The 25501-nt window shown below is 37.7% G+C and overlaps 1 protein-coding gene across 1 annotated transcript; it reads right to left on the bottom strand.

Moving 5' to 3' along the window:
* Nucleotides 1-3049: 3049 nt before the first annotated feature.
* Nucleotides 3050-23991, bottom strand: LOC149077010 (uncharacterized). Its single transcript, XM_089244746.1, has 2 exons — nucleotides 23137-23991; nucleotides 3050-3382 (listed from the first exon to the last, which is right to left on the bottom strand). Exons 1-2 carry the CDS (start codon nucleotides 23632-23634, stop codon nucleotides 3218-3220), a joined length of 663 nt encoding a protein of 220 aa, XP_089100872.1. The 5' UTR covers nucleotides 23635-23991; the 3' UTR covers nucleotides 3050-3217.
* Nucleotides 23992-25501: the final 1510 nt, after the last annotated feature.

Here is a 25501-nt window from a genome sequence, read left to right on the forward strand (position 1 = left end):
ACAGGATAAAAAATGGCGAATTCTCCGAAACGTCCCTGCTATAAATATAAGATAATCCCTTTTTTTCTATTTTTTTTTTTATCGCTTTTCAATGTAGTTTAGTTTCTGTTCGTTTATTCTGATTCGCGGGTAAAGCAGTTTTTGTCCGTATTTCTGCTCTTTTCTTTCTCAACTTTCCTCCATTTTTTGAATTCTAATATCTTAGTGAAGATTGCACTTAGAAACGTGGAATTTTTTTAGTTGTCATCAGGAGAGAGACAGGAAAACAACTTTCTAATTGGGTTTTGAGGCAAACGGGGACTGTATAAAAAGTTAGTTTGTGTATTTTAATAACTATACAGCTCCTTGAAACATAAATAACATATGAGTGTTACACGTTATTTGGGAACTTTTTCAAATTGGAAGGATCAACGGTACGCCAGTAAAATGTCATACCCCTGTTTGCTATGCTCCTTGTATTGTATATATGGGATCCTATGCGTTGGTTATCAAAGAAGAGATGGGATTTTTTTTCTTGTTGGGGGAAGGGGACTGATTAAATAAATAAGCTTAAAAGACTCCGATGCACAGGGTGTCCTGTAAGTCCTAGTACGTCTTTTGTCTCATCAACCGTTCATTGTAGAGGTATGGTTCCAAGTTAAAAAATGCTCGAGATTGTATTCAAAAATCAACCTGCACCAGTTTCGAAAATGAAATTATAGTGTGTCATGAAATAAGAAATTCGTATAAGGACGGGGTCTTCCTGTCTCCTAACTATGAACTAGGAGGTTGTTGCCCTGTCTCTTATGAAGCCAACAAAAGAAAATTAACGTTTCTAAGTTCAATATTCACTGCGATATTCGAGTTCAAAAAAGAGAAAAATTGGGGGAACAAACAGCATATAAACGGACAACGCTCCTTTCTCTCATTTATGCTGTTCTTTCTGAACGTTCCTCAGACTTTTGAATTCAGATATCTCAGCGAATACTGCAGTTAGAATCGTGGATTGTTTGCCTCAGCAGGCATAGAGACCGCAGCTTTCTGAATTTTGTTTTATTTTTGGACTGGGTGTCCATATAAAAATGTAGATCTTTTATTTTGAGACACACGGTATTATCACTCTTAAAACTGGTATATGGCGATATCTGAACACATTTTGAGCATTTATTAAAATGAAACCGGAATTATGTCTGTTCAATTCAATGTCCGTTAAATAAAGGGTTTACTGTATCAATCTAAATAATTCTTTTAGGCTGGGGCATTACACCATAACAATTTGTTTAAAAACATGAAAGTAACAACCTTTGGTTAGCCCGACTGGCGTTGTAGTAAGATGTTCGTCTACCACAGCAAAGGTTGCCCAGGTCGCAGGTTCCTGCGAAAGAATATAGATAACAAGATATTTCCTTTAGTGAGCTTCAGGCGACCATCGATAGATGGAGCCTTCATTTACAACCGAACAAGTAACAACGGTAGTAAATTGCAGTATAACGATATGACGAGACTTGGTGTGTGGGTGAAGTAGTAGTAATCTATTGGAATACACTTGTAGAATCAAGTTTTGTGAAATATCATTTACTAAACTTTTGTACTTATTATTCTATAAAAGTTTTTATGTGAAAATCCTTTTTTGTAAAACTTGACAAATTCAGCCAATAAACTTGACGATTACATGCGAACAAACGCAGCCAATGAGCTTATGTATGGATTGCATTTTTCATGTTTTATACAACTTTTACAAAGTTCTTATATGTATAATACCGGCCTTAGATATCCCCACTCCCCACGCCTAAATTTCATGGTCATATGTTTCAAATTAGCGTTCGACAAACACGATTCAGAACGCATGAGATTAAGTTTGTGCACAACAATTATTAGATGACGCTAATTTTATTTACTGATTTGATTTGGATGCTGCCTCGCTAACCACTAACAAAATGCGCAATATGGGGGCACCATGAATTCGTAACTAGTTTGAAAATTCACAAAAATTGGAGGAATCTGTATAGTTGCATGCGTTTGTGAAAAAATTATTCACGCGAAGGATAATTTTGTTGTTAGGGACAGAAAGAAAATTAGTTTGATTTTTTGTGGATAGAGGGCGTTGAACGTTGGATCGACAGGAGTGATTGAACTTTTCTTCAATTTCTTTTGCGTCCAAAAACGTTCGTATATCCTCAGCCTGCGATTCGTAGCTGAGGAAAAATAATTTCATTGGACCACGTAGTAGTGCCACAACGTCGTCCAGTGGTAGAGATCCTGGTAGAGATCACGTGTAATGGGTTCTTCTCGGGCAGCTAAAGGCAGTTTGAAAGCTCACGTTGCGAAATCCTATTACTTACTTTTTTTTTCTACACTGTTTTTTTTTCTACTGACGCCATTATTGTCAGTCCGTATTTTAGACTGTTTCTTGTTTCCTTGAAATACACGAGACTTCTATACATTTCCTGGAAAGAGATTTCCGGAATTCACAAGACCCCGAAACACATTAAATTCTTTCAACTCCTCGAAAACTTTTATTAGTTTTTTCCCTTCTATTGAAATACAGTCGTTCAAAAATGCTACCCATTCTAAAAGCCGGATATCGAGTGCCCGAAACCCGCCACTCCTCTCAGGCACATACATGAATAAATATATTCCTAAAATTTACAAAAACCATGGTTTTCACTCATTTTTAACAATAGAAAAATGTGAGATTAAAATGTTACAATTTCGTAGTTCAATCACACTCAGCACCTGACGTGTTTAAAAAAGAAAAAAGTACTTTTAGGTCTAGAAACGGTACAAATATTCAATTATTACACTCTTTACTCATAGAAAAATTGATGGCAGATAGCAGAACTACACTCAATGAGTCGCTTTTGAAAAGTAAAAAGTGATATTACTTATAATCCAACTGCCAAATTTTATTCAGGATTTTTTCTTGTGCATTTCTTGCGGCTCTAATAACTCTACGATATCATATATATCGATACATGTTAATTTCTTGACCAGATAGGTCGGGAACGATCTATGATAATTCATGAAACCATGATTTTCTTTGGAAAAGAGAGAGAGTTATGCAAGTAAGTTAACACAATGTATAACTTTTTATTTATAAAAATATATGCATTTATATATATATATATATATACTATCCAAACAGAAGAAAATGTCGGAACACAAAAAAAGCGTACATCGACAAATTACAGGTTTAAGAGCTACAGATTCATCATTCAGTTTGTTCTTTAATTACGCTTTATAAAGCCGTTACTTCAGATCTGCTGCTGTTCCGATCAGATTCTTCTAGCTCCAAAGATTTTAAATGATCAGGATCTTCCGGCAGTTCAGGAGGAGGAGGAGGAGGCAGCTCATAAGGCATGTTGTCTTGATGCTCGATCCAATAAGATACACCGGCAGACTTCTGAAAAAAAAAAATGTGTAAAGAAACAAACACTAAAATATTTTGAACAGTTGCGAGTTTTATATCTCAGTTGATCGAAATAATTGGGAGTTATATGTTGCAAAGGGTTGAAAAATATGTATTCAGGCAGGGGCCTTCAACCAGTCAGACACCGCGAGCCAAATTGAAACTTCCAACGAAGTCTGCGGGCCCCCAACTCATACTGGCGTATTTATAATTGTAAAAAAGATGTAATTCCCCCCCCCCCCACCGCCCTACAAGACTAGCAATGCGGGCTGATATAATTTACAGTGCCATCTTAAATAAAAGGATCCAATGGGACCCACAGCCGCAAAAATAATTAAGTCAAAAATAATTTTAATAAATATTTATTACAAAGTTTTATATATATATTTATTTATTTATTAAATTTTGATTAGTTCTGAAATCCCTGATTTTCCCCGATTCTGGAAAAAAATGATTAATTACTAATTAATTTTATCTGAAATCACTGTAAACGATTTTGTAATTATCATTTTTATTGAGTCATTTCTTTCAATAATTATGCAATTATCCATTTATTAATTGTGAAATAATATCTACATCACGAATTACGAAATTATATCGCTCATTGATTGAAAATACAGGGTGTTTCAAAAGAAATCGTCGGATTTGAAATGTGTATATTACGAAAAATACTGAGCATAGACACTTAAGATTAATTTTATATTTTTTACATCATAATCATAAAGCTAATCATAAAGTTTTTTACGAACCAAATTAAAGGTGCGCAATATGTCCACCTTGAGATGCACGGCATATGTCTATACGGTAGTCAAATTCGTCCCATACTTTTGCGAGCATGTTTGCATCCACTGTGAGTGGATTTCTGTGGACTACGTGCTGAACTCTGTTGGATGCGCTCCATATTTTCGTCGGACATGCGGGGACGGCCAGGGGATTTCCCTTCACACAGTGAACCCGTGTCTCGGAATTGTTTATACCATCGCCTAATGCTCTGAAGTTCAACACCAGGGTACTGTCGACGAAAAGCACGATGAACAGTTGTTACGGACTCGCACTTCACTGAAGTGACTGCCGAAGGAAGAGCGTTAGCGCCGCCTGTCAGCAACTGCGTGAAACTCGAGATTTTCCTCTTTCTACCTATATATTATTCGATCAAAACGGATTAAAAGCTAAATAGTTTTGATTTTTTTTTTTAATCGGATGATTCTTTTTGAAACACCCTGTATTTTTTATTTTACTAATTCTGAAATTATTTGTTTCAAAAATTCTGAATTTTGTTTGAATTCTGGAATTACTTTTTTCATTAATATTCTAGAATTATTACTCTATCATTAATTCCGGAATTCATTCTGTGTTATTGTGATGCTAATTAATCGCTTTTCAATGTTTGTCAACCATTTTCTGAAAATGACCGTTGGGCCACGACAAAAAGCTTTGAGGGTCAAATGTGCCCCGCAGGCCATGCGTTGAGCCCCCCCCCCCCCCCATTTGTATTAAGGTATCTAATTGTATAACACGGCCAGTTTTCTGTATTTTACAGGACTCGGATTTGCAAATTTCCAGTGATTTGCTTTTGTGCAGCGATCTTTATCGACAAAAATATGAACTATTTTTCTTTTTCTGCACTAAAAAAAATTCCCTTTCGTGAAAATAACTTTTTCGCAAACCGCATTCAGATGTACCAATCATTTCAATTTTTATGCCTTTTAAACTATTTACAAATTTATGGGACACCCTGTATTATTACACAAGGGACAATCCGTCCACGAGTAAAAAGAATTAGTGTAATTTCCTGTTTTAGAACCGCGGTTTTAATAGCAACCATTATAACTTTTTTTTTTGCCTGATTTATACGGAACATTAATTCACTTTTAACATTTTTAATGACTTTTTCTTTCAGCTCAGTTACATTCACCAGAACGAGGGCTAATGCATGTGGTAACGTGAGATTACTGCAGATGTATTTCTTAAAATTATATAACTTCAAATTTTATTCAAATATTATTGTTCTTTTTAATTTTCAAATGGAAATTATATGCGGTTTGTAATGAAATTATAATATATAAAAAGCATAAAATATTCTACGATAACTTTTTTTTCCGGTCTTTTTGCATTTTTGTTGCGGCTTATTTATGGAAAGTTATGGTAATTAAAAAGTGACCGATAGAGAGGGCAATAAAGCATTTATTCGCTAAATACCCAAAATAAGGTTACTTTGGGGTCATTCAAGTATTACGTCAGCATCGATGGGGGGGGGTGTGAATGATGTTTACGTCATCAACCACCCTTTATAAAAATATGAAATATTCTTAATGGCAACTTGGTATTCCAAAAATGAATAAACCTTTCCCTAGTTTGAGGGAACCTGAACTAGCCATTTTCCCTATCGACATGTCCTCTACAGAGCCATTTTAGTGATCTCGAAATATTCTGCCGATTCTTCGTCATCTGGAAACGTTTCCGGGGCGCTCAACGGCAGCGTTCAAGTGCTCTAGAAATGTGTCGCGAGCAGCTTAAATGCTCTGGAGCTGTACCACGCGTCACTCAAGTGACCCTTAATTATGCCGCGGATCACTTAACTCTAACCTGGGAATTATTCTAGATTACTTTAGTTATCTGGAAAAGTGCCGCTGGTAACGTTGGCACTTGGGTGATGTTGAACTGCACTGGAGGTCGCTGATGTGCTCCAGAACTATGCCCCATGTCACCCAAGAGATCTTTAAATGTGCCACGGACCACTTAAGTATTCTGGAACTGTACCGTGGGTCACTTTAGTGATCTGCCGGATGGTCTGGAATAGTGCTACTACTTTACCGCACACCAACTTCGGTCATACATCGCCATACGGCAATTTCCAACCAGAGGAGTGAGTTGGGGGAAAATGAAGGTTCCATCCATCGGTGGTCGACCCAGGCTCGGTAGGTAAACAACTTGCTTCTAACGTTCTATGCCCGGACTCAAACCCATGGATCTTGATGGTAACCTTCATAGTGGAAGACGAGCATCTTACCACGGTGCCAGTCGGGCATTAATAGTGCTAATGGTCACTTAAGTGATCTGTAAATGTGCCGCTTAGTTCATTTAAAAAAATATGAGTTAGACCACATCAGATAACTCCAAGGGATTAATTTGGTCTGCAGGCCACGGGTATTGCATATATGGCTTAGGGAAGGGGGGTCTCAATGAAATTCTTCTAGAGGAAGTTTGAGTTGGCCTTCACTTTAGCGTTCAAATATCATTGAAATCGGCAGAAATTGATTATAATAACGCGTATAAACGTATTTTCTTAAGAAATTTTAATTTTTTAAATTATTATTTTTTACATTAAAAGAAATACATTTTTGATCTTCTGAGGGGCAGCGCACGAGAACCTATTTCCCCCCCCCCCCGGGCATACATTTCTGATTCCAATATGTATTAGCAAGTAAGGGCAGTGCTAACAAATTTTGCGGACAAGTGGGGGGGGGAGGGGGGTCAGCATTTTGCTGATTTTCGCTAACAGGAGTGGGGAGGGGTCAAGAATTGCTGAAAATCTGCTGACGTAATACTTGAACGACTCCTTTTCTCCTATTTCAGTCAAAATTTCTGTTTCACAAAAGTGACATTGACTTGAAAATTTGTTGTTAACGCGATATTATCAAAAATGATTACCGTCTCCTGTATCGCTTGATTTCTTGTACTGAATTTGAAAAAAAAAAGAACTTTATCCGACAATTTTTGTGTCAGTGTAAATGATATACAGTCGCATCCCGTTTTAACGAACACCGTTATAGCGAAATTCTCGTTTAAACGAACATTTTTCTAATCCTCCAGATAAGTTCACATAAGTTCGAGACGTTTTTCATCGCCGAAAGTTGTCCTTGCTGGTGATTCTGTGGGTGGGAACAAATCAGGTAGGAGCGAATATTAGTGAGTCTCTGTCAGAGTACCGGGATTTACTATTATCTGCTAGGGAGGGGGGTTCAGATGTGGCAGTGATTCCAGTGCTGCCAAGGGGTAGTAGAGGATATAGGAGTAGGATCCACCAATTCAATATAGGCCTGAAGGACATTTACTCCTCTCTTGGGGTCACGTTCTTGGAGCTTCCCGCATTTACCGATAGGTGGCTTCGTTCGGATGGGATCCATCTAAATAAGAGGGGGGTCTGGGAGGTTTACGATAGTGTTAGATCAGGTTTTTTACTCCCAGACGACGTAGTCGGGAATGCGGGTTAGTTAATGATAATCACAACAGTACTGACGGGGAATTACCCACCTCTGACTTGGATGGCTTCTCGATTGACACTAAATCACCGGGCAAATTAAAATGTGTGTTAATAAATGCCAGGAGCTTGGGTAACAAGAAAGATTTTTTAGAAACTATGATAGTTGTGGAGGACTTGGATCTTATAGCCATTACAGAATCTTGGGCAAACGATGGGGATGAATCTTTCTTACACATCTCCGGATACGATACTTTTTTGAGAAATAGATCTGATAGGATAGGGGGTGGCGTGTTGATATACGTGAAATCCTGTTTGAAGGCTAGAGAGTGTAACGTGAAGAGAAGTGATATTGAAACTGTATGGGTTGAGCTTGAGAATTGGTTGAAGGGGTGCAGAGAAGAGCTACGCTTGTCCTTATTGGCACACAGGGCTTGAGTTATGAAGAGAGACTTCATTTTTTGAATATGTTTGCATTGGATGAACGCAGGTGTCGAGGAGATATGATCGAAGTGTTCAAAATTTTCAATGGGATGGATAGGATGGACCATGAACTTTTAGTACACCGCCAATCGACTGCTTTTACAAGGGGACACCAGTTTCGATTGGTGAGGGACAATGCAAGGTTATGGTGTCGCAGGGAATTTTTCTCTAATAGGGTTATCAATAAATGGAATAGCTTACCCCCGGAGGTAGTAAATTGTAACACAATTGACACGTTTAAAAAGAAATACGATAAACACGTTGGGGTAAATCGAGAAGCTATCCATACTTAGAATAAGACAACCATAAGTATTCTTTATGGGCGTTGTATAATATTTTATCACGCGTATATATTGTTTATAATTTGTGTTAATTGCATTTTTAATTGGGTTGATGTATTTTTGAAATATATGACATCCATATTTTTGTGGGCATCTTTTTATCAGCCACCTCGTTGGGCATTTTGTCTGTTGTGGCGTTGTATTTGTATTTGTATGAGAAAAATGCCAAAACCTTGAATTCTTTTATAACGAAATCTCATTTCAACGAAGTGATTTCTCCGGTCTCTTGGAGTTCGTTATAACGGGATTCGACTGTAGTTTACTCGATTTTTATCGTTATTTTTAATGATATTTTAGAGTTTTGACACACCATGTCCTTTAACCTCAAGACGAAATAGACTCTCTTTAGGGGAAAAAAGTGTTTATATATCATGGAGTCCGTCAGAGAGATAAGTAATGACCTCTTTCAAACACCAAAGGTCAATTACTCGTGGGAATAACGCATGAACCCATCCTGATGATGGCGATGTGAATTTTAAAAAAAGATAACATTCCGTCTTTATAAACCATAATATAAACATTTATACAGTAAAAGTTCGTTATAACGAGAGTCTCTCTATAACGACTGATTTGCTAGTGATTGCCAATGTAGTTAATGTTAAAGGTACAAAAAATATTCGGTTATAGCGAGTTGAAAATTAAGAAACAGTCGCTGTAGCGTCAAAAGAATTCTCAAACACAAAAAAATGTCAGTTTTTCATTTCTCTTGAAGAATTACGCATGATTACTCCTATTATAGCACATGCTTCTCGCAAAAATTACTCGGAGATGCATAATTATAAGTAATCTGGAGCAGTGCCGTGTATCATCTAAGTACCCGATGGTTAAGTAAGAGTGGCTCGGTGACCTGTAAATAACCCGTAGGTCACTTAAGTAAGCTGTGCAACGGTGATTCTTTAAATGTGTCGCGTGTCACGAAAACTATCTGGGAAGGAGCAGTGCCATCCCCCCAGCATCAAAGATGGAGTCGACTGATCTAATGTATGTATGTATATGTGAATTCACATCATCATCATGCCCTCCCCCCCCCAGACTTCCAAGTCTATCTCCGCCTATGGTATAAATATGACATAAGTCACTTAAATGATCTGTAAAGGTGCCGCGGGTCACTTGAGTAATCTGCAAGCATGCCGCGGGTCACTAAAGTGATCTGTATACATAAGCGTACGCAGGATTTTCTCGGGGGGGGGGGTTTAAATTTTTTTTTCTTCTCAAGGAGGGGTTTTCAAGTTTTTTTCCCGCAAAATAACACTATAATCTCGGCTTGAGGGGGGGGGGGTGGTTAGAACCCTAAATCCCCCCTTTTGCGTACGCCTATACCAGTATATGTACCGCGGGTCACTAAAATGATCTGTATATGTACCGCAAGTTGCTTAAGTGCTCTGGAACTGTAACGCGGTGATCTGTAAATAATCTTCTGGTCACTTAAGTGATCCGGGAATGCGCCGCAAGACACTGAAGTGATCTGTAAATATGCCGTTGGTCACGCAAGCAGTGTGAAACTGCACCCACGAGTCGTTTTAAGTGATCTGAAAATGTGGCAATTAGTTCTTTTTCACAAAATCATGTTTGCGGTCGAGAGCCACATCAGATGACTCAGAAGGCCACATTTGGTTGGCAGGCTATGGATTAAATACATGTATGATTTGATGGCCCTTCTACCTCAAACAGAGTGCCAAAATGGGTGTTTGCCCCGTCCAACAAAGTACCTAGTTGTGACCTTGCAAGGAAGTGAGCAGTGATACAATAATTGTAAATTTTAATTGCTCAATTGGTCGTCTAAATTGTTTTGATAATACGAAATTCTATGCAAAAACGCCTTTTTCATGTGTGTGTGTCTAGGGATCTACCAATTCGTTAATATAAGAACAAACGTATGTGAAAGATGTTTTAGTCCAGATAAAAAAGCAGCAATTTTCTACAATTTTATAACCCGGCAGAACAAAAAAAAATAGATATTCGCTCATAACGAGAGGTCCGTTACAACGACAATTTCCCTCATGATCGTGAACTATCGTTGTAACGGACTTTTACTGTAATTAGTTAACTAATATCGAAAGACTCATTTTCCGATAATATTATACGGCATCTCCATATTTGTTTGTCACGTTTCATATCCACAAGCACAGACATGTCCAGCGAACTCGTCGTCGTCGGATCCGTCAATCACCGCAGCTGTATAACCATTAAAAATGTGATTTTATTTGATCAGGCAGCAACGTGTAGGCGGCTCTGAAACCAATGAATTTATCTACATACACTGCTGAAGAGAATCTTGATACGGGAGCTTAGATTATATGCTCCGGTGCTGGCTGGCACGAAGAATTGATCACTTTTTTAATATTAAATTCCCTCAAGAATCGAGCATATTTTCTGCACGCGCCAAGAACTCCAACATGAAGAGAAAGAAAAAAAAATCAATACTAAATTCTCAAGACTATATAAAAAAACGATTTTCCGATATTTTTAATATTTGGTCGGAAACAAGTTTCGTAATGTGTTTCATTATTTTATAAAAAAAAAATTAAACAAAATCCGTCGGAAAAGCATTTTTTCGTATTATAAGGATTCATCGAAATTTTTTTATGAAATGCCTTTTTTTTGTTGCGTAGTGGAAAAACGTGTTTTCGTTTAACTTGTATTTGCAGACCTTGATAATATTTGTAATAAAAAAAAAAACTGTACTGCAAGCTATAGATAAACTGACCATCAGCAACTCTATGCTAGAATTCTTCAGAATATTTTGTTCTTTTCTCTTATATGCTGATTTTTTATAGTTTTTCTAACTTTGAAATTTATTCTCAGGCCGGTATTACACTATATAAACGTTTTAGAAAATTTCTTTTACTTAACTTGAAAGATGCAACCAATAAGCGTATCGGTTACATTTGAGTGAGTGTAACCGATACGCTTATTGGCTTCGTTTTTTTTAAAAGATTTCTCATCGAACTTCAACCTTTTTACAATTGCTGACAGATGAAAAAGGGAGAATTAATTTGCGGACCGGCAAAAAATTAGTAAAGGCAGGAAATAATTTAGGACCGAAATAATCTAATAAATAAACAACTACAAATACAAAGGCCACAACAGGCAAATTGACCAACGAGGCGGCTGAAAAAAAATGTCCATAAAAATGTGTGGATGTCAAATAAAACCAAAATACAGCAACACCGAACTATTATTTTTACCAATACTATTACCATACTACTATTATTATCAGTACTTCACTTACTACGGATATCATATTACCACTACTGCCAGCCCTCGGTTTGCGTGTAATTCGGCTTACGAACAACAAAAGTTCATTCGGTCCAAGAACTTGCCTTGATTTACGAACATGTAAACTACAGAAAATTTGACTATATGCGAAGGAACAACAGTCGCTACACGTCGATTTTTTTTAAATTGTTTTCCCCAAATATGGCTCCTTTTATCTAGCTCATGAATCTGGAAATCCTTTCAAACTATTTTAAGAAAGACTTTTCATCGAAGAACTTTTTCGGAGAAGTTTTGCAATAATCATCATTTTAGTGTCCTACATTGGTGATAGAGTTTGGCGGCAAATGACTCACAGAACCATGAATTCGGTTTGAGAGACATTATGGACTGATTGCTTTGCAGGCAGAAATTTCGAGTTTCTTGACACTGAGGCTAACAAATGAAATTAATTAGACTAAACACGGTGCCAGCTCTGTCCTGGTATAGAAGAAAAGCCCGTTATCTCATCATCTCGCTGGGCAATTTGCCTGTTGTGGCCTTTCTATTTGACTTCTAGAATGCAGGGAGTAAGATAGGGCTTATCTCTCTCTAGGGGGGAAAGTGTTTTCAGTGTCAGCAGATGATTCCAATTGATTTTGCGTTATACACTTGAGCGTAAGCGGTGTTGTAAAAATTGACACTAAAAATCTTCGGAGTCCCAGGAACAAAATACAGTCAAATCTCGATAAGTCGAATGTGCAGCGGCCGACGAAAAACTTCGAGTTATCGGAAATTCCGATTTCAGAGAGAGATAAAGAAAGATTTACTAAAATAACAGCGCTATTTACGGATATCACATTAGTAAAACTACTGAAAGTGAAGAAATTACGAAAGTCATTCCAACTTAATCATGTTTAATTATTGAATGATGAGATATTTAGAAATAAACGAGATAGATTTTCATACTGTCTTATGAAACGGATAAGCATACAAGATACTTGTATAAGTGAAACGAACAATAAATAATGTGTATACAATTTTTTTTTTTTCCAAAATGCAATGATTTAAAAAAAAATTTCTCTATTTTTTTTCCTTCTTTCGTAAGAAAGTCATTCACAATTTGCAAGCATTCAAATGAATCTGCTGAATGAATTTATGAGATTCTATTGCAAAATGATAAAATATATTGCTAAATGATAAAATATATTGCTAAATGATAAAATATATTGCTAAATGATAAAATATATTGCTAAATGATAAATTATATTGCCAAATGCTAAATTCTGTAGGTAAATGCTGAATTCTATAACTGAATGCTTTTTTTTTTTTTTTTAATGTTCTCTCATTCCCGGAAACTTCAACTTAAAAGAAGAAAACTTTAACACTAAAATGCGTAAAAAAATCTGCGTCTGAGTGAAAACTTCGACTTAAACAGATATTCGAGGTATAGGAATTCGACTTATCGCGAATTGACTGTAATCTATTTTACATTGATTCCTATGGGAAAAATTATTTCGGTTTTTGAACAATTCTCGGTTGACGAACGAACTTCAGAAACGGATTAAGTTCGTAAACGGAGAGTTGGCTGAACTATTACTTAACCGTAAAAATACACCTCACACACATATTCCTCTGAAGAATTTTAAATCACTCATGCGCTTGACACTCTGTAGGTCAGGTTTTCTGCGCTCACATGCTTGCACACTTTTAAGAATGAGATGAGGATGTGCGTGAGAGTAAATCTCGTCCTAGCGCAGGGTTGCAATATCGCGCCAGAGTGTTGCGCATAGAAAAAACGCTATAACACTCTTTCGCCATTACCGCTGAGATTTGCTCGCATAAGAAGTCTTAATATGTATTACATTTTCTTTAACTAGTCGTACGCATGAAAAAATGGGAAAAAAATTAATACAGTCTCCCGTGTGCGAAAAGTTTCAATTAGTGAAATGTAGAACTTGCTTCGAAAATGCGTGCTTTTAAATTCAATATTTGTGGAGATGTTCGACTTGGAAGTTTTCAGCATATATTGCCAATAATCGAGGGTGTAGTTCACAAATTGGGAAAACGTAAATTTAACCCTGCTACACTGTTCGGATTCACCCTTCAATTGTAACGTTCTGGTCAATATGGTCCAACTAGTTTGTTTTCAATTAATTGCTGAATAATTTTTGGACCCGCAAAAATAAATAAATGGGAGAAGAGATTTGTGAACTTGAAAAAAAAAATTAAATAGGAGAAAAATATTCTACGGACGGACAAAAAATAAATAAATGAGAAATGATTTGTGCACTGGTGAAAAAACTAAATGAGATAAGTAATTTGCGGGCCGGAAAAAAAAGTAAATTGAAGAAAGTAACTGGGAAAAAATTAATGAATAGGAGAAATAATTTGAGGACAGCCAAAAAAATAATAAATATAGGAGTGATGATTTGCGGATTGGAAAAAAATTAACATATGGGAGAAATTACTTGCGGACTGGAGAAAAAAGTAAATGGGAGAAGTAATTTGCGGACCGAAAAAAATTAATAAATGGGAGAAATATAATTTGATGACCCGAAAAAAAATCAATTTATTAAGAATCATTTGCGGAATGGTAGAAAATGCGAATGGGAGAAGCAATTTGCGGACCGAAAAAAATGAATAAATGGAGAAATAATTTTCAGACAAGGAAAAATATTAAATTGAGGAAATGATTTACAAACCGGCAAAAAAATGAAATGGGAAAAATAATTCCCGGACCGGTAAAAAAATTTATAAATGGGGGAAGTGATTTCAGGACTGGAAAAATATTGGATAATAAAAAGAAATAATTCCCGGGCACAAAACATTGGCAAATTTGCGGTAAGTAAAAAATGATTTTAAAAACATTTACGGGGCTGGCAAAAAATAATTCGCAGACTTGCTAACATCCAAGACAGAAATTAAAACCAATATAGTAGAGAATATTTGAATTAAATATAAAATTATTTCATTAATTGGGCGAAATGCTTCGCAGACCGCTAGGAAATTCTCGCGGAGCGGCACCGGTCCGTGGACCAATAATTTAAGAGTATAGTGGTCTAATTTGTTTGTAAAATAATACGTTCTTTAGATATTATGTTACGTGATGCGAGCGGCACAAATAATTACGCTAATTATATTTTCAAGGAACAAAGATAAAAGTAATTTTATTAAAGCGTCAAGATTCATGTTTCTTCAAGGATATTTCTGGCTTATTTCCTGGAAATTGATCGCCATTATATTTTATTTATTTATTTATTCATTTATTTTTATTTATTTATTTATTTATTTTTGTTTATCATTATGATGACGTGATACTAAATCTCTTTGATCTAGATTCGAAAATTCGATAATATTTGTACATTTTATGAATTTTCAAGAACTTCAATGTTTGGGGGGAAATGAATAATGCTAGTGGCATTTGTTGGACCAATTGCCATCCGCTAATGTGTAAAATCTTACACAAATCCGGACAGATCTTGTCAGAACATCTCCTGAAACTTAATTCTTCTCGTGGAAGAGAGGTGGTGCAAAGATGATCGCACCACCTTATTTCTACCACTGTTTAGTCACCCCAGTCAGTTAGGGTAGTAGTTCTCAACCGAGGGCCATATCACCCCCTTGTGGTAGGTAGTGTGATCTTCTAAAAGGCCCACGGGTGAAAATAAAGTGGATGGGAAGCATGGGCGGAGATACGGGGGGAGGGGCATTGCACCCCCAGCGTCCAAGGTGGAGTCGGCTGATCTAATGTATATATGAATTGACATCATCATCATCGTGCCCCCCCAGCCATAATGACCGTGCCCCCCCCCCATACTTCCAAGTCTATCTCCGCCTATGATGGGAAGCCACGAAGATCTGTGAATAAATTTTGGATGTTAATAAATACAGCTCCCAAGTGAAACATTACGGGGGAGTGTAGCTATTTTTATAATCTAGTAGAACAAAGGCCACCTTAACACATGGGATATTGGGAGGGAGGGGGTTCTTCTCATGCCTATAGGGACCTAAATAATGAGATCTGGTGCGTATAATGTTTGCAAGAGTAAGTATGCAAATATATAAGCTGTTGTTTCCAAGTACGGGCAAACCTGCAACATCACTTTGCCTATGGCCCATGATGTTGAGATGACTTTAAATAGAACCAAGACAAGAGAGATCTCTATTCCAGGCATCAGGAGACCGATCTTATTGATTGACCGATCGATTTGTTCATTATAAATTTACTGGAAAAAAAAAGCAGTTCAATAAGTAGAATCGGGATTCATTCTTGAGTGAGGGACCCTGGGTGAGACGGGGGGGGGGGTGAAAGCAAATATGGTCCAAAGGGAGCCACGGGTGAAAAAAATGTTAAGAAAAACTGCGTTAAGGCATAAACGTCTCGGTGAGATCTGCGAAGAAAAGTTATGCGGCATTGTTATAAATTGTTGTTCTCAGCTCATCCTGGCTTTCCTGTCCATCGTCCCACTATACTACAGACGCACAGCTAAAAAAAACCATTTTGTTGTCATTCATCACTTTCAAGCTGAAAGATAGGTGGCGGCACTGAACCCAAAAAACGTACATGACCCAGGCATATACACATACATTACAGGATTCAAAAGTACAACGAAGAATTTACAGTAGATCGTCATCTATGGAAATGCCCATTTCACGGAGCTTGTGGACGATATCGAAAAAATAGTTCAGATGATCAGACATAGATACCTTCCGATAACCAGATACCGTCGGAGTCTTTAATCTTTCGAAACAGTTGTTTCAACAGAGTTGCCTTCTTCACCGGCCCTTTTGAATCAATTTCATTGAGTTTCATCCAGGCTTCATTAGATGTGGCACAGTGTTACACGTGGCATAATTCACTCGGACTTATGGATAGGGTTATGTCCGCTCTGGCTTTTTGGTCGGCATCGGCCCGTTTCTTGAGCTCTCTCTCTCTTTTCAGCATCAGGTTCCCTTGCACCTTAGAAAGACTTTGTTTCCTTTCCATTCGCCAACTCCAAATGGTCATTTTTGATGGGTACCGCTTCAGTTTGCAGCTTCCAAGTTTCGTAATTGTCCTTACTCATCCTTTTTATATGCTCGTAAGATCTAGTATCTCACTCTCAGAACTCGACTTGCGCATATAGTGCGATTTATCATGTATACCAACGAAGCGACGCTGTGGTATTATGCATAATCGTTGGAAAAAGTGTTTCATTTAGTGTAATTTATCAAATTTACAAACGACGCTTGAATGATGTGCATAATCACCGGTAAAAGTGATAACTTTGGGAAATTTATAAGGCTTATTAAAATGCTCGGTGATTATTAACTGAAGAGCCAAAAAAACTGGTACAGGCATGCGTATGCAAATAATGATATATGGAACCAATCAGAGTACGGCGCTGCAGTCGGCAACGCCTATATAACACAACAAGTGTCTGGCATAGTTGTTAGATCGGTTACTGCTGCTACAATGGCAGGTTATCGAGATTTAAGTGAGTTTGAACGTGGTGTTATAGTCAGCGCCGAGGCACCGATGAAATTTGGATTTTCACGTACGACCATTTCACGAGTGTACCGTGAATATCGGGAATCCGGAAAAAAATTAAATCTACGACATCACTGCGGCCGGAAAAAGATCATGCAAGAACGGGACCAACAACGACTGACGAGAATCATTAAACGTGACAGACGTGCAACCCTTCCGCAAATTGCTGCAGATTTCAATGCTGGTCCATCAACAAGTGTCAGCGTGCGAACCATTCAACGAAACATCGATATGGACTTTCGGAACCGAAGGCCCACTCGTGTACCCACGACACAAAGCTTTACGCCTCGCCTGGGCCCGACAACACCGACATTGGACTGTTGAGGACTGGAAACACGTTGCCTGGTCTGACGAATCTCGGTTCCAATTGCTTCGAGCTGATGGACGTGTACGGGTATGGAGAAAACCTCATGAATCCATGGACCCTACATGTCAACAGGGGACTGTTCAAGCTGATGGAGGCTTTGTGATGGTATGGGGCGTGTGCAGTTGGCGTGATATGGGACCCCTGATACGTCTAGATACGACTCTGACAGGTGACAGGTACGTAAGCATCCTGTCTGATCACCTGCACCCATTGTGTGGGTGCAGGTGATGCATGCATCCATTGTGCATTCCGGCGGACTTGGACAATTTCAGCAGAACAATGCGACACCCCACACGTCCAGAATTGCTACAAAGTGTCTCCAGGAACACTCTTCTGACTTTAGACACTTCCGCTGGCCACCTAAATCCCCAGACATGAACATTATTGAACATATCTGGGATGCCTTGCAACGTGCTGTTCAGAAGAGATCTCCACCTCCTCTTACTCCTACGGATTCATGGACAGCCCTGCAGGATTCATGGTGTCAATTACCTCCAGCACTACTTCAGACATTAGTCGAGTCCATGCCACGTCGTGTTGCGGCACTTCTGCGGGCTCGCGGGGGTCCTACACGATATTAGGCAGGTGTACCAGTTTTTTTTAGCTCTTCAGTGTACATAATTACCGGATTTATCACATTTATCTTAATATATGCATATATGTTACATAACTCTAACTGAAAAAATTCAATTTTTATTTCAGGTAATAAACTTATATTTATGCAACATCCCTTATAGAATAAGCGTTTTATTTTACAAATGCATTTTAAGAATTTATATGAAGCTACGCAATTGGATTTTTCTTTTAAAATCAATAAGCCACTGAATAAAGAAATGATACCGTTCATTTTTTCTTTCCAAGAAATTCTTTCAGACGTATGCAAATAACTTAGGAGAAATCTTATTTGAAAACGCATTATATGTTGTAATTACGAGAAGTTTCTTTTAATGTTTTTCTTTTGCGTATGGGGGAAAAGGTTATTAGCATGTGGGTTTTCATGATTATTTACTGCAGCTCCATTTTCTCCGATTTCGGAGAATTCGAAGTAAAATGGAGTATTTTTAGGAAATTCGATACACATGGGGGGGGGGGGAGGGCTTTTCAAAGAAAACCATTTATATTAATTGTTATTCCATTAGTATATTTCTTTATATTGGTGGTCTCACAATCGCATTTTTTTGTATTATTTTAGTTTTTTAATGTATGTCTTTTATTAGAATGTTAATAATGAAATAAGAATAACTCATGATATAAGAATATTTTTATTTTTTCCCTCCTACAAATTTTTCGTCTGAATACAAATACAAAGCCACAACAGGCCAAAAGGTGACTGAGAAAAGATGCTCATAACAAATATGGATGTCATATATTTCAAAACGCAGCAACCCAATTACAAATGCAATCATAAAAATTTTAAAAAGAATATGTAACAGTATATTTTATCACTTTGGTATATTTTGCTAATTATTTTAGTGCACACATTTTGATTCATTAATTCTTAAAACTTTGTTTTATACAGGGTGTCCTGTGACACCTAATGCGGCCTTTATCCCATCAAATGTTCGTCGTAGAGATATGGTTACAATTTAAAAAATGCTTAAAATGAGTTCAGAAATCACTCTGTACCAGTTTCTAGAGTTAAAATACGATGTCCAAAAATAAGAAAATCTAAATTTTTATACTATCCCCGTCCTCTAACCTTCAATTACAAAGGCCACAACAGACAAACTTCCCAACGAAGTTTGGCTGAAAAAAGATGCCAATACAAAACAAAGATGTCGAATATATATCTAAACTCTATCAAAAATACAGCAATCCAATAAAAGCAATAAAAAATCAATAATTATGGTAAAATATAAATATACTACACATTAAAAATTATGGTTTGTCTCATCTAAGTATGGATAGTTTCCCGATTTATCTCAATATGTTTATCGTATTTCTTTTTAAATGTGTCAATTGTGTTTCAATTAACGACCTTCGGAGGTAAAGTCTATTCCATAAATTGAGAACTCTATTAGAGAAATATTCCCTGCTACACCACAACTTAGAATTATCCCATAATAATCGATACTGCTGTCCCCTTGTCGAAGCAATTGATTGACGATGTATCAATAATTCATATTCCATTTCATCCATCCCGTTGGAAATCTTAAACACTTCGCTCTTCCACTGTGTAAACATTTTCAAAAAATCAAATCTCTCTTCAGAGTTTAAGCCCCGTATGCCATCAAGACCACGCGTGGCTCTTCCCTGCACCCCTCGACCAAGTCAATGTACCTCTGTAAGTATGGTCTCCAAAACCTGACCGCGTACTCCAATACAGGACGAGCTAATCCCCGGAAAAGTGTAAAGATCACTCCGGGAGAACGCGAAGAAACCTTTTTTGAGAAAGAAACCGAGCATTCTATTCGATTTTCTGACCACCGCTGAACAATGATCAGAAAACCTAAGCCGCTCGTGAATGAGAATACTCAGATCGGTGATCCTAGTTGCATCCGGAATTACAAAGTTGTTGCCCTGTCTGTCTCTCCTGAGGCCAACAAAATAAAATTCCATGTTTCTAAGTACAATATTCGTTGAAATACTCGAATTTCAAAATGGAAGAAAAGTTGGAAATCTCAGAATAAATGACAGAAAGGAGCGTTGTCCGTTAGTTTACGCTGTTCTTTCAATTTTTTCACTAATTTTGAATTCAAATATCTCAACGAATATTGCGTTTTTTAAAAATATGGATTTGTTTTACCTCAACAAATAAATACAGGCCAACAAGTTTCTCTTTTGAAGTTAGAGGACAGGTAAAATACAACAAAATTAGATTTTTTTTTTTTATTTGATGATACATGGCATTTTCACTGTCGAAATTGATACAGAGTGCTTCATGAACACACATCTTTTGAGCATTTTATTTTAATTAAAAACATACCTCTACGACGAACGATTGTTATGAGGTAAAGGCCGAATTAGGACTTACAGGATAATCTGTATATTTTGAATAAAGCTTTAGGTTTATATAAATTATACAGTGTGATTACTTAATTTCCTTGCTGTATTTAACTTGCGAACCGTTGATCCTAGAGGCATACTTAAAATTTTTAGAAAAAGTATCCAAATAACGTAGAGCTCAGATACGTCATTAATGTTGCGAGAGTTTCTATAGTTATTAAAATATAAAAATTAACTTTCTATACGAACACCCTGTTTTCGAAAACCCAATTATAAAGTTGTTGCCCTGTGTCTCCTGATGCCAACAAAAAATTTCGTTTCTAAGTGCCGAGCTATTTGAACACAAAAATCGTTGAAAAGTTGGAAAAGAACGGCCGTTAGTTCATGCTTTTCTTTTCCACCTTTTCGCCGATTTCTGGTGTACTACATATATAAACCATACATGCACCTCGTGCACCTTTAACGAATTGGTAAGTGCTGGAATGTGCGTGTACGCGTTGTATGAACCTGACGTGAATTTTTCTCTGCGTAATGTTTGTTGTGTATGGTGGTGCCGCCATCTGCCATCAGTTTTCTAACTGTGAGTGAAGTATATTGATTGAATAACTGTATCGTTGTAGGCATGTCGCTCTCTGTGGCGAGACTTTTTAACGGGGAGATCGGCCCACATCTGCGCCTTGAAGTTGGGAACCACAGGAAACCAACTTCAACCGACCACCACTGTGGCGCGACAATGGGGGTTTGAACCCGGGCCTTCGCGATGTGAGTCCGTTAATATGACCACTCGATCACCTCAGCGGCCCGATTTCTGGTTTCTGGTCTACGTGTTTTTTGGATACTTTTTCTAATGGGAAGTGTGCCTCTTAGGAACGACGGTCCACCAGTAATTTGTGACGAGAAGAGCTAGCTATGCACCCTGTCCATTTATATAAAGCTAAAGGTGCTTTCAAGAATCCTCACGCGTGATATCGTTTTCTCGAGTAAACTACAGTGGTATTTCTAACGTAACAATCTGACATCTTAACGAGTATTCTAACAGACTCAGTGCCACAAACAGTAGCTTAAAATTATTAAATATTTTCAATCTTCTGCAATGTTTTTTTAATGCGCAAATATTTTTCATCATTTCTATGCATTCCAATTCCGAAGTGTATAAATAAGAGCTTTCAAATACTTACGGGACCATTGGCGTACGCAAAGGGAAAAGGTGGTTGGAGATGACAACACCCCTGGGAACAATGCGTTTCATCCCTTAAATAGAGGTGTCCTGTATTCAGAGGTAAATGAGTTCTCTCAAAGGGACACGAATCAAAACATCCGTTCTTAAATGTAGGTGTCCTTCATTTGGAATAGACCTATCTCTTCATGTTTTACTGAAATGGGCGGGTGGGGAGGAAACCGAAAGCCCTGAGGAATGTCTGGACCTTGAGATCATGAACTCATTAAGACGGCAACACACGTAATAAATCGATTTCTGCCTTTTAAAACACCGTTCAAAATAGTCAGTATTCTCTTTGGCCATTTTAGGTAGAATATACAGTTTATCCTGATGGCCATGCACCATCAGATTTCTGCAGATTAGAGATGGAAACGAGCACTTTGATATGCAACTGGTCTCTGAATAAATCGCAGTGCGTCATATGTTAATTATGACTTTATAGTAATCTAAGACTCTCTCTCTCTCTCTCTCACTGATGCTATGGTCCAAGGCATGAGACAGCCCGGCCCATGTTACATATACAAATGCTCGTCTCGATAATCTTACGGAATTTGCAGAATTTGCTTCAGTAACTTTGAAGCTGCGAAACCGTTAGAAAATTTTGTAATTTGGTTGAAGAAATCAAATCAGAGTTATATCCATACTTATTTGCCCCCCCCCCCTCCGTTAACATAAAATTTCCCATCCGTCCAATCTTAATCCAACCCATAGGATCCTATATTTTACGCATAGCGTCCACAATCCCTTGGTCCAGTACAATGTCCCCGATATCAGGGGCGGCTATTGGGCCATGCAACCCATGTTCCCGCACGGGTCGCCGCTGTAGGAGGGGTGCCACATCCAAGTTGAAAGGGCAAAAAATAGTTTTAGACCAAAAAAACTTTGGCGGGAGCCAAAGAGACTATTTCTAATTCTGTAGAACAATCGTTATTCATACGAGCATTTTCTGTATCAAAATAATACTATTCTTAAGATTCGTATAAAAGCGCCCCCCCCCTCCCACCCCCATGGTGAGAAACTGTTAACATTTTCTCTAGTAAAATTTCTTCCAATATCATTATAAGAGTATGTTTTCCTTAAACATTTACGATTAACGCAATCGAATCTGGTATCTGTGAGTCGACAGCTATATGTGGATAGCGCTTTAGTATATCCCCTCTACTGTCCACGTGCAACGTCCATAACACACGTGCGTACTCTAACAATACCTTCTATAGCAGATAGCCTCCGCGCGAAGCTTTAACGTCACTGAGGTCGTGCATTTCACCTGTAGCCATTGGATAAAACAGGCCGGCGTATGCGAAATCTTTACCTTTTTTTGCAGTATATTTAATGACTATAGGTGAAATTCTAAATTCTTTCAATTCTAAAATTATAATTGTTTAATAAACACACATAATGATATTGTTGCATGATCATCGAAATGATCATGTTTTATCGGGGGAAAAAGCGCAAAAACTGACCTCTTCCTGTATGATCCTGTCCATTTCTTCGAGTACTGCCGCCTCAGCCCCGTACTCATAATTCAGCGAGTTGTCCGGAGCAGTAGCAGCGTTTTCATCCTCCATATTATCCTCGGTATACCCATGTCCACCATTGGAAACAGAGCCGCTGGATAGCGGTTCCCTCTCTGGTGATGCGGTCCCCGCATCTCCTATGAATTCCTCGAGGGCACGGTTCTCAAGCTTCCGCTTCCTATTACGGATTATCCACACGATGAGAACGAAACCGATCAGTAGGAGACCACCAGCTATTCCAAAAACCAAATTCTGGAGATAGCTCGGACACGGCCCGGACGACGGATCATTTCCCAAAACGTGACACACGGTCCCCAGCGCTAGCAGAGCACACGCCAAAGCCACCGAAGAGGACGAGATGAAGACGGAGTGGACGATGATGGACGAGACCTTGCCACGACCGAATGTTTTGGTCGTAGTTTTGGCGTTCACCCCGGCCGCCATTTAGCTGAATAACAGATGTCAGAGTCAGTCGTGGGCGAGGTTGAGGCGGCCCGAGTAGTTTTTTCAACGCTTTTCGATGATTCCCGCAATTGTACTTGGCCGAGTGGTGGTGCCATGTAGAGTTCTTACAAGCTTCTTCTTGTTCTTTGTAGAGATGTTCTCGTCAATAAAAGTGCCGTCGTTACTCTCTTTCGAAGTGTTTACTTAACTGCGCTCTCTATTATCTTTCAGCAATGTAAGAAAGATACAGAATGATAAGCAAGGGAAAAAATAATAAGAAGAATAAGAAGAAAAACCGTCCATTCGAGTTGAACGGCTGCGTCTTGAATAAACGATCTGGATAGGCAAACAACGACTGACTGCGGTCTAGAAAAGCTTTCCGTTTACACATCAAGGCCTGTTTTTTTGGGCTCCACCTTCCTCTCGCTCACTCACTCTTGCTGTTTCAATTTCGGAGAATCAATTTCCTGATAGAGTGAGTAATACATATTAGGCTTGCCCCTATATTTGCTGTTTTATCACACAATGGCCTAATGGAATGGAACTGACTTTGATCGCCGGAATTCAATGAGTTGGAAGAAAAAATAAAAGTACCGATAGTATTTACTCAAGCTGTCTTTGTGTCAATATACCTGTTTTTTTTTCTTCTTTCTCCCCTTCCTGAGTTATTATACATTTATAAATACGGGAGAAGAAGCGCTAACGAATGGAATGGTGTTTCCTGAGGGGGTATACCGCCCAAATTGGAGGATGCGGTTGAAGCTACAGATATAGTACAGGGTTTTATGGACTGGCTGAGAAATGATTCGGGAACGTTGTCTCCTACTAGACACACTGCATTTTTTGGGATGACCTGACACAAACGCTGGTATCACTAGACAACAAAGTTTATCATAGTTTCTGCGTCAAGAACAAAAATAGTAATTTCTTATTTAATTTTGTGCGCTGAACACTAATTTGGCCATAAAAAAGACTTGTAATAGCTACGGTTTTCTCTGACATCGCACATTTAATACATATCTGTATGCCTGAGGTAAAGTGAATGGTATCCATTTTAGTCAACAATGAGATAACGCTATTTATTTACAGTACTTTCGTTACACTATACATAGGTTTAGACCAATAAGTCCTGTTTCAATGAATAGCAGAGATATTCTCTTTCCAAAACAAGTGAGCTTCGTAGAAAGACGTACTAAAAAATCGTTAACCCTTATTTGACGATGTTGCTTTCAAAAAAGCAACATGAGTTTCTAATACTTTTCAAGTAGATGCATTTTATTTTATATTTTGAGCTCGTTTCGACATTCATGCTTCTAAGCAGCTACAAACATTAGACTTTCACTTGTGAGATGTTCATGAAGTTTCTATAATTACCAGCAGAATGGCTCAGAAACATGTCTCCTATTTCTTGACAGGCCAAGTAAAAACGATTTTTGGCCCTTGCATATTGGAAGAAATTACCATATGTGGAGGAGACATATTGCTGTGCCTTCTTCAACAATGATAGAAAAATAATCTGGCGAACAATAAATGACATTTCTGTATTATTCTAATCTGTGTAAATCATATAAATCCAGTCTGTTGCTTAAAATGTAATACTTCGTCTTTTTTTCAAATGTTGACATTATCATTATTATATATATATATATATATATGTCATGTAATAGCATTCAGGATACCTCATTTGCTTTATATAGTCCTTTAAAATTTTTCTCCTCTGGAAATTTTAATGCTTGCCAAGTGAAGGTTAAACTGTTCTCCTGTAAAATTTCTTTTTTGTGACTTGGTGCCATTTACCTTCGGCATACAGATATACTGTATAATTAAAACATAAAGTAACTATGTAGAAAACAAAACAAATATACAG

Source organism: Pholcus phalangioides, unplaced genomic scaffold, assembly GCF_987345545.1.
Source record: "Pholcus phalangioides strain wild (caught in Gottingen) unplaced genomic scaffold, Ppha-v1.0 ptg000015l_1, whole genome shotgun sequence".
Classification (NCBI taxonomy): Eukaryota; Metazoa; Arthropoda; class Arachnida; order Araneae; family Pholcidae; genus Pholcus; species Pholcus phalangioides.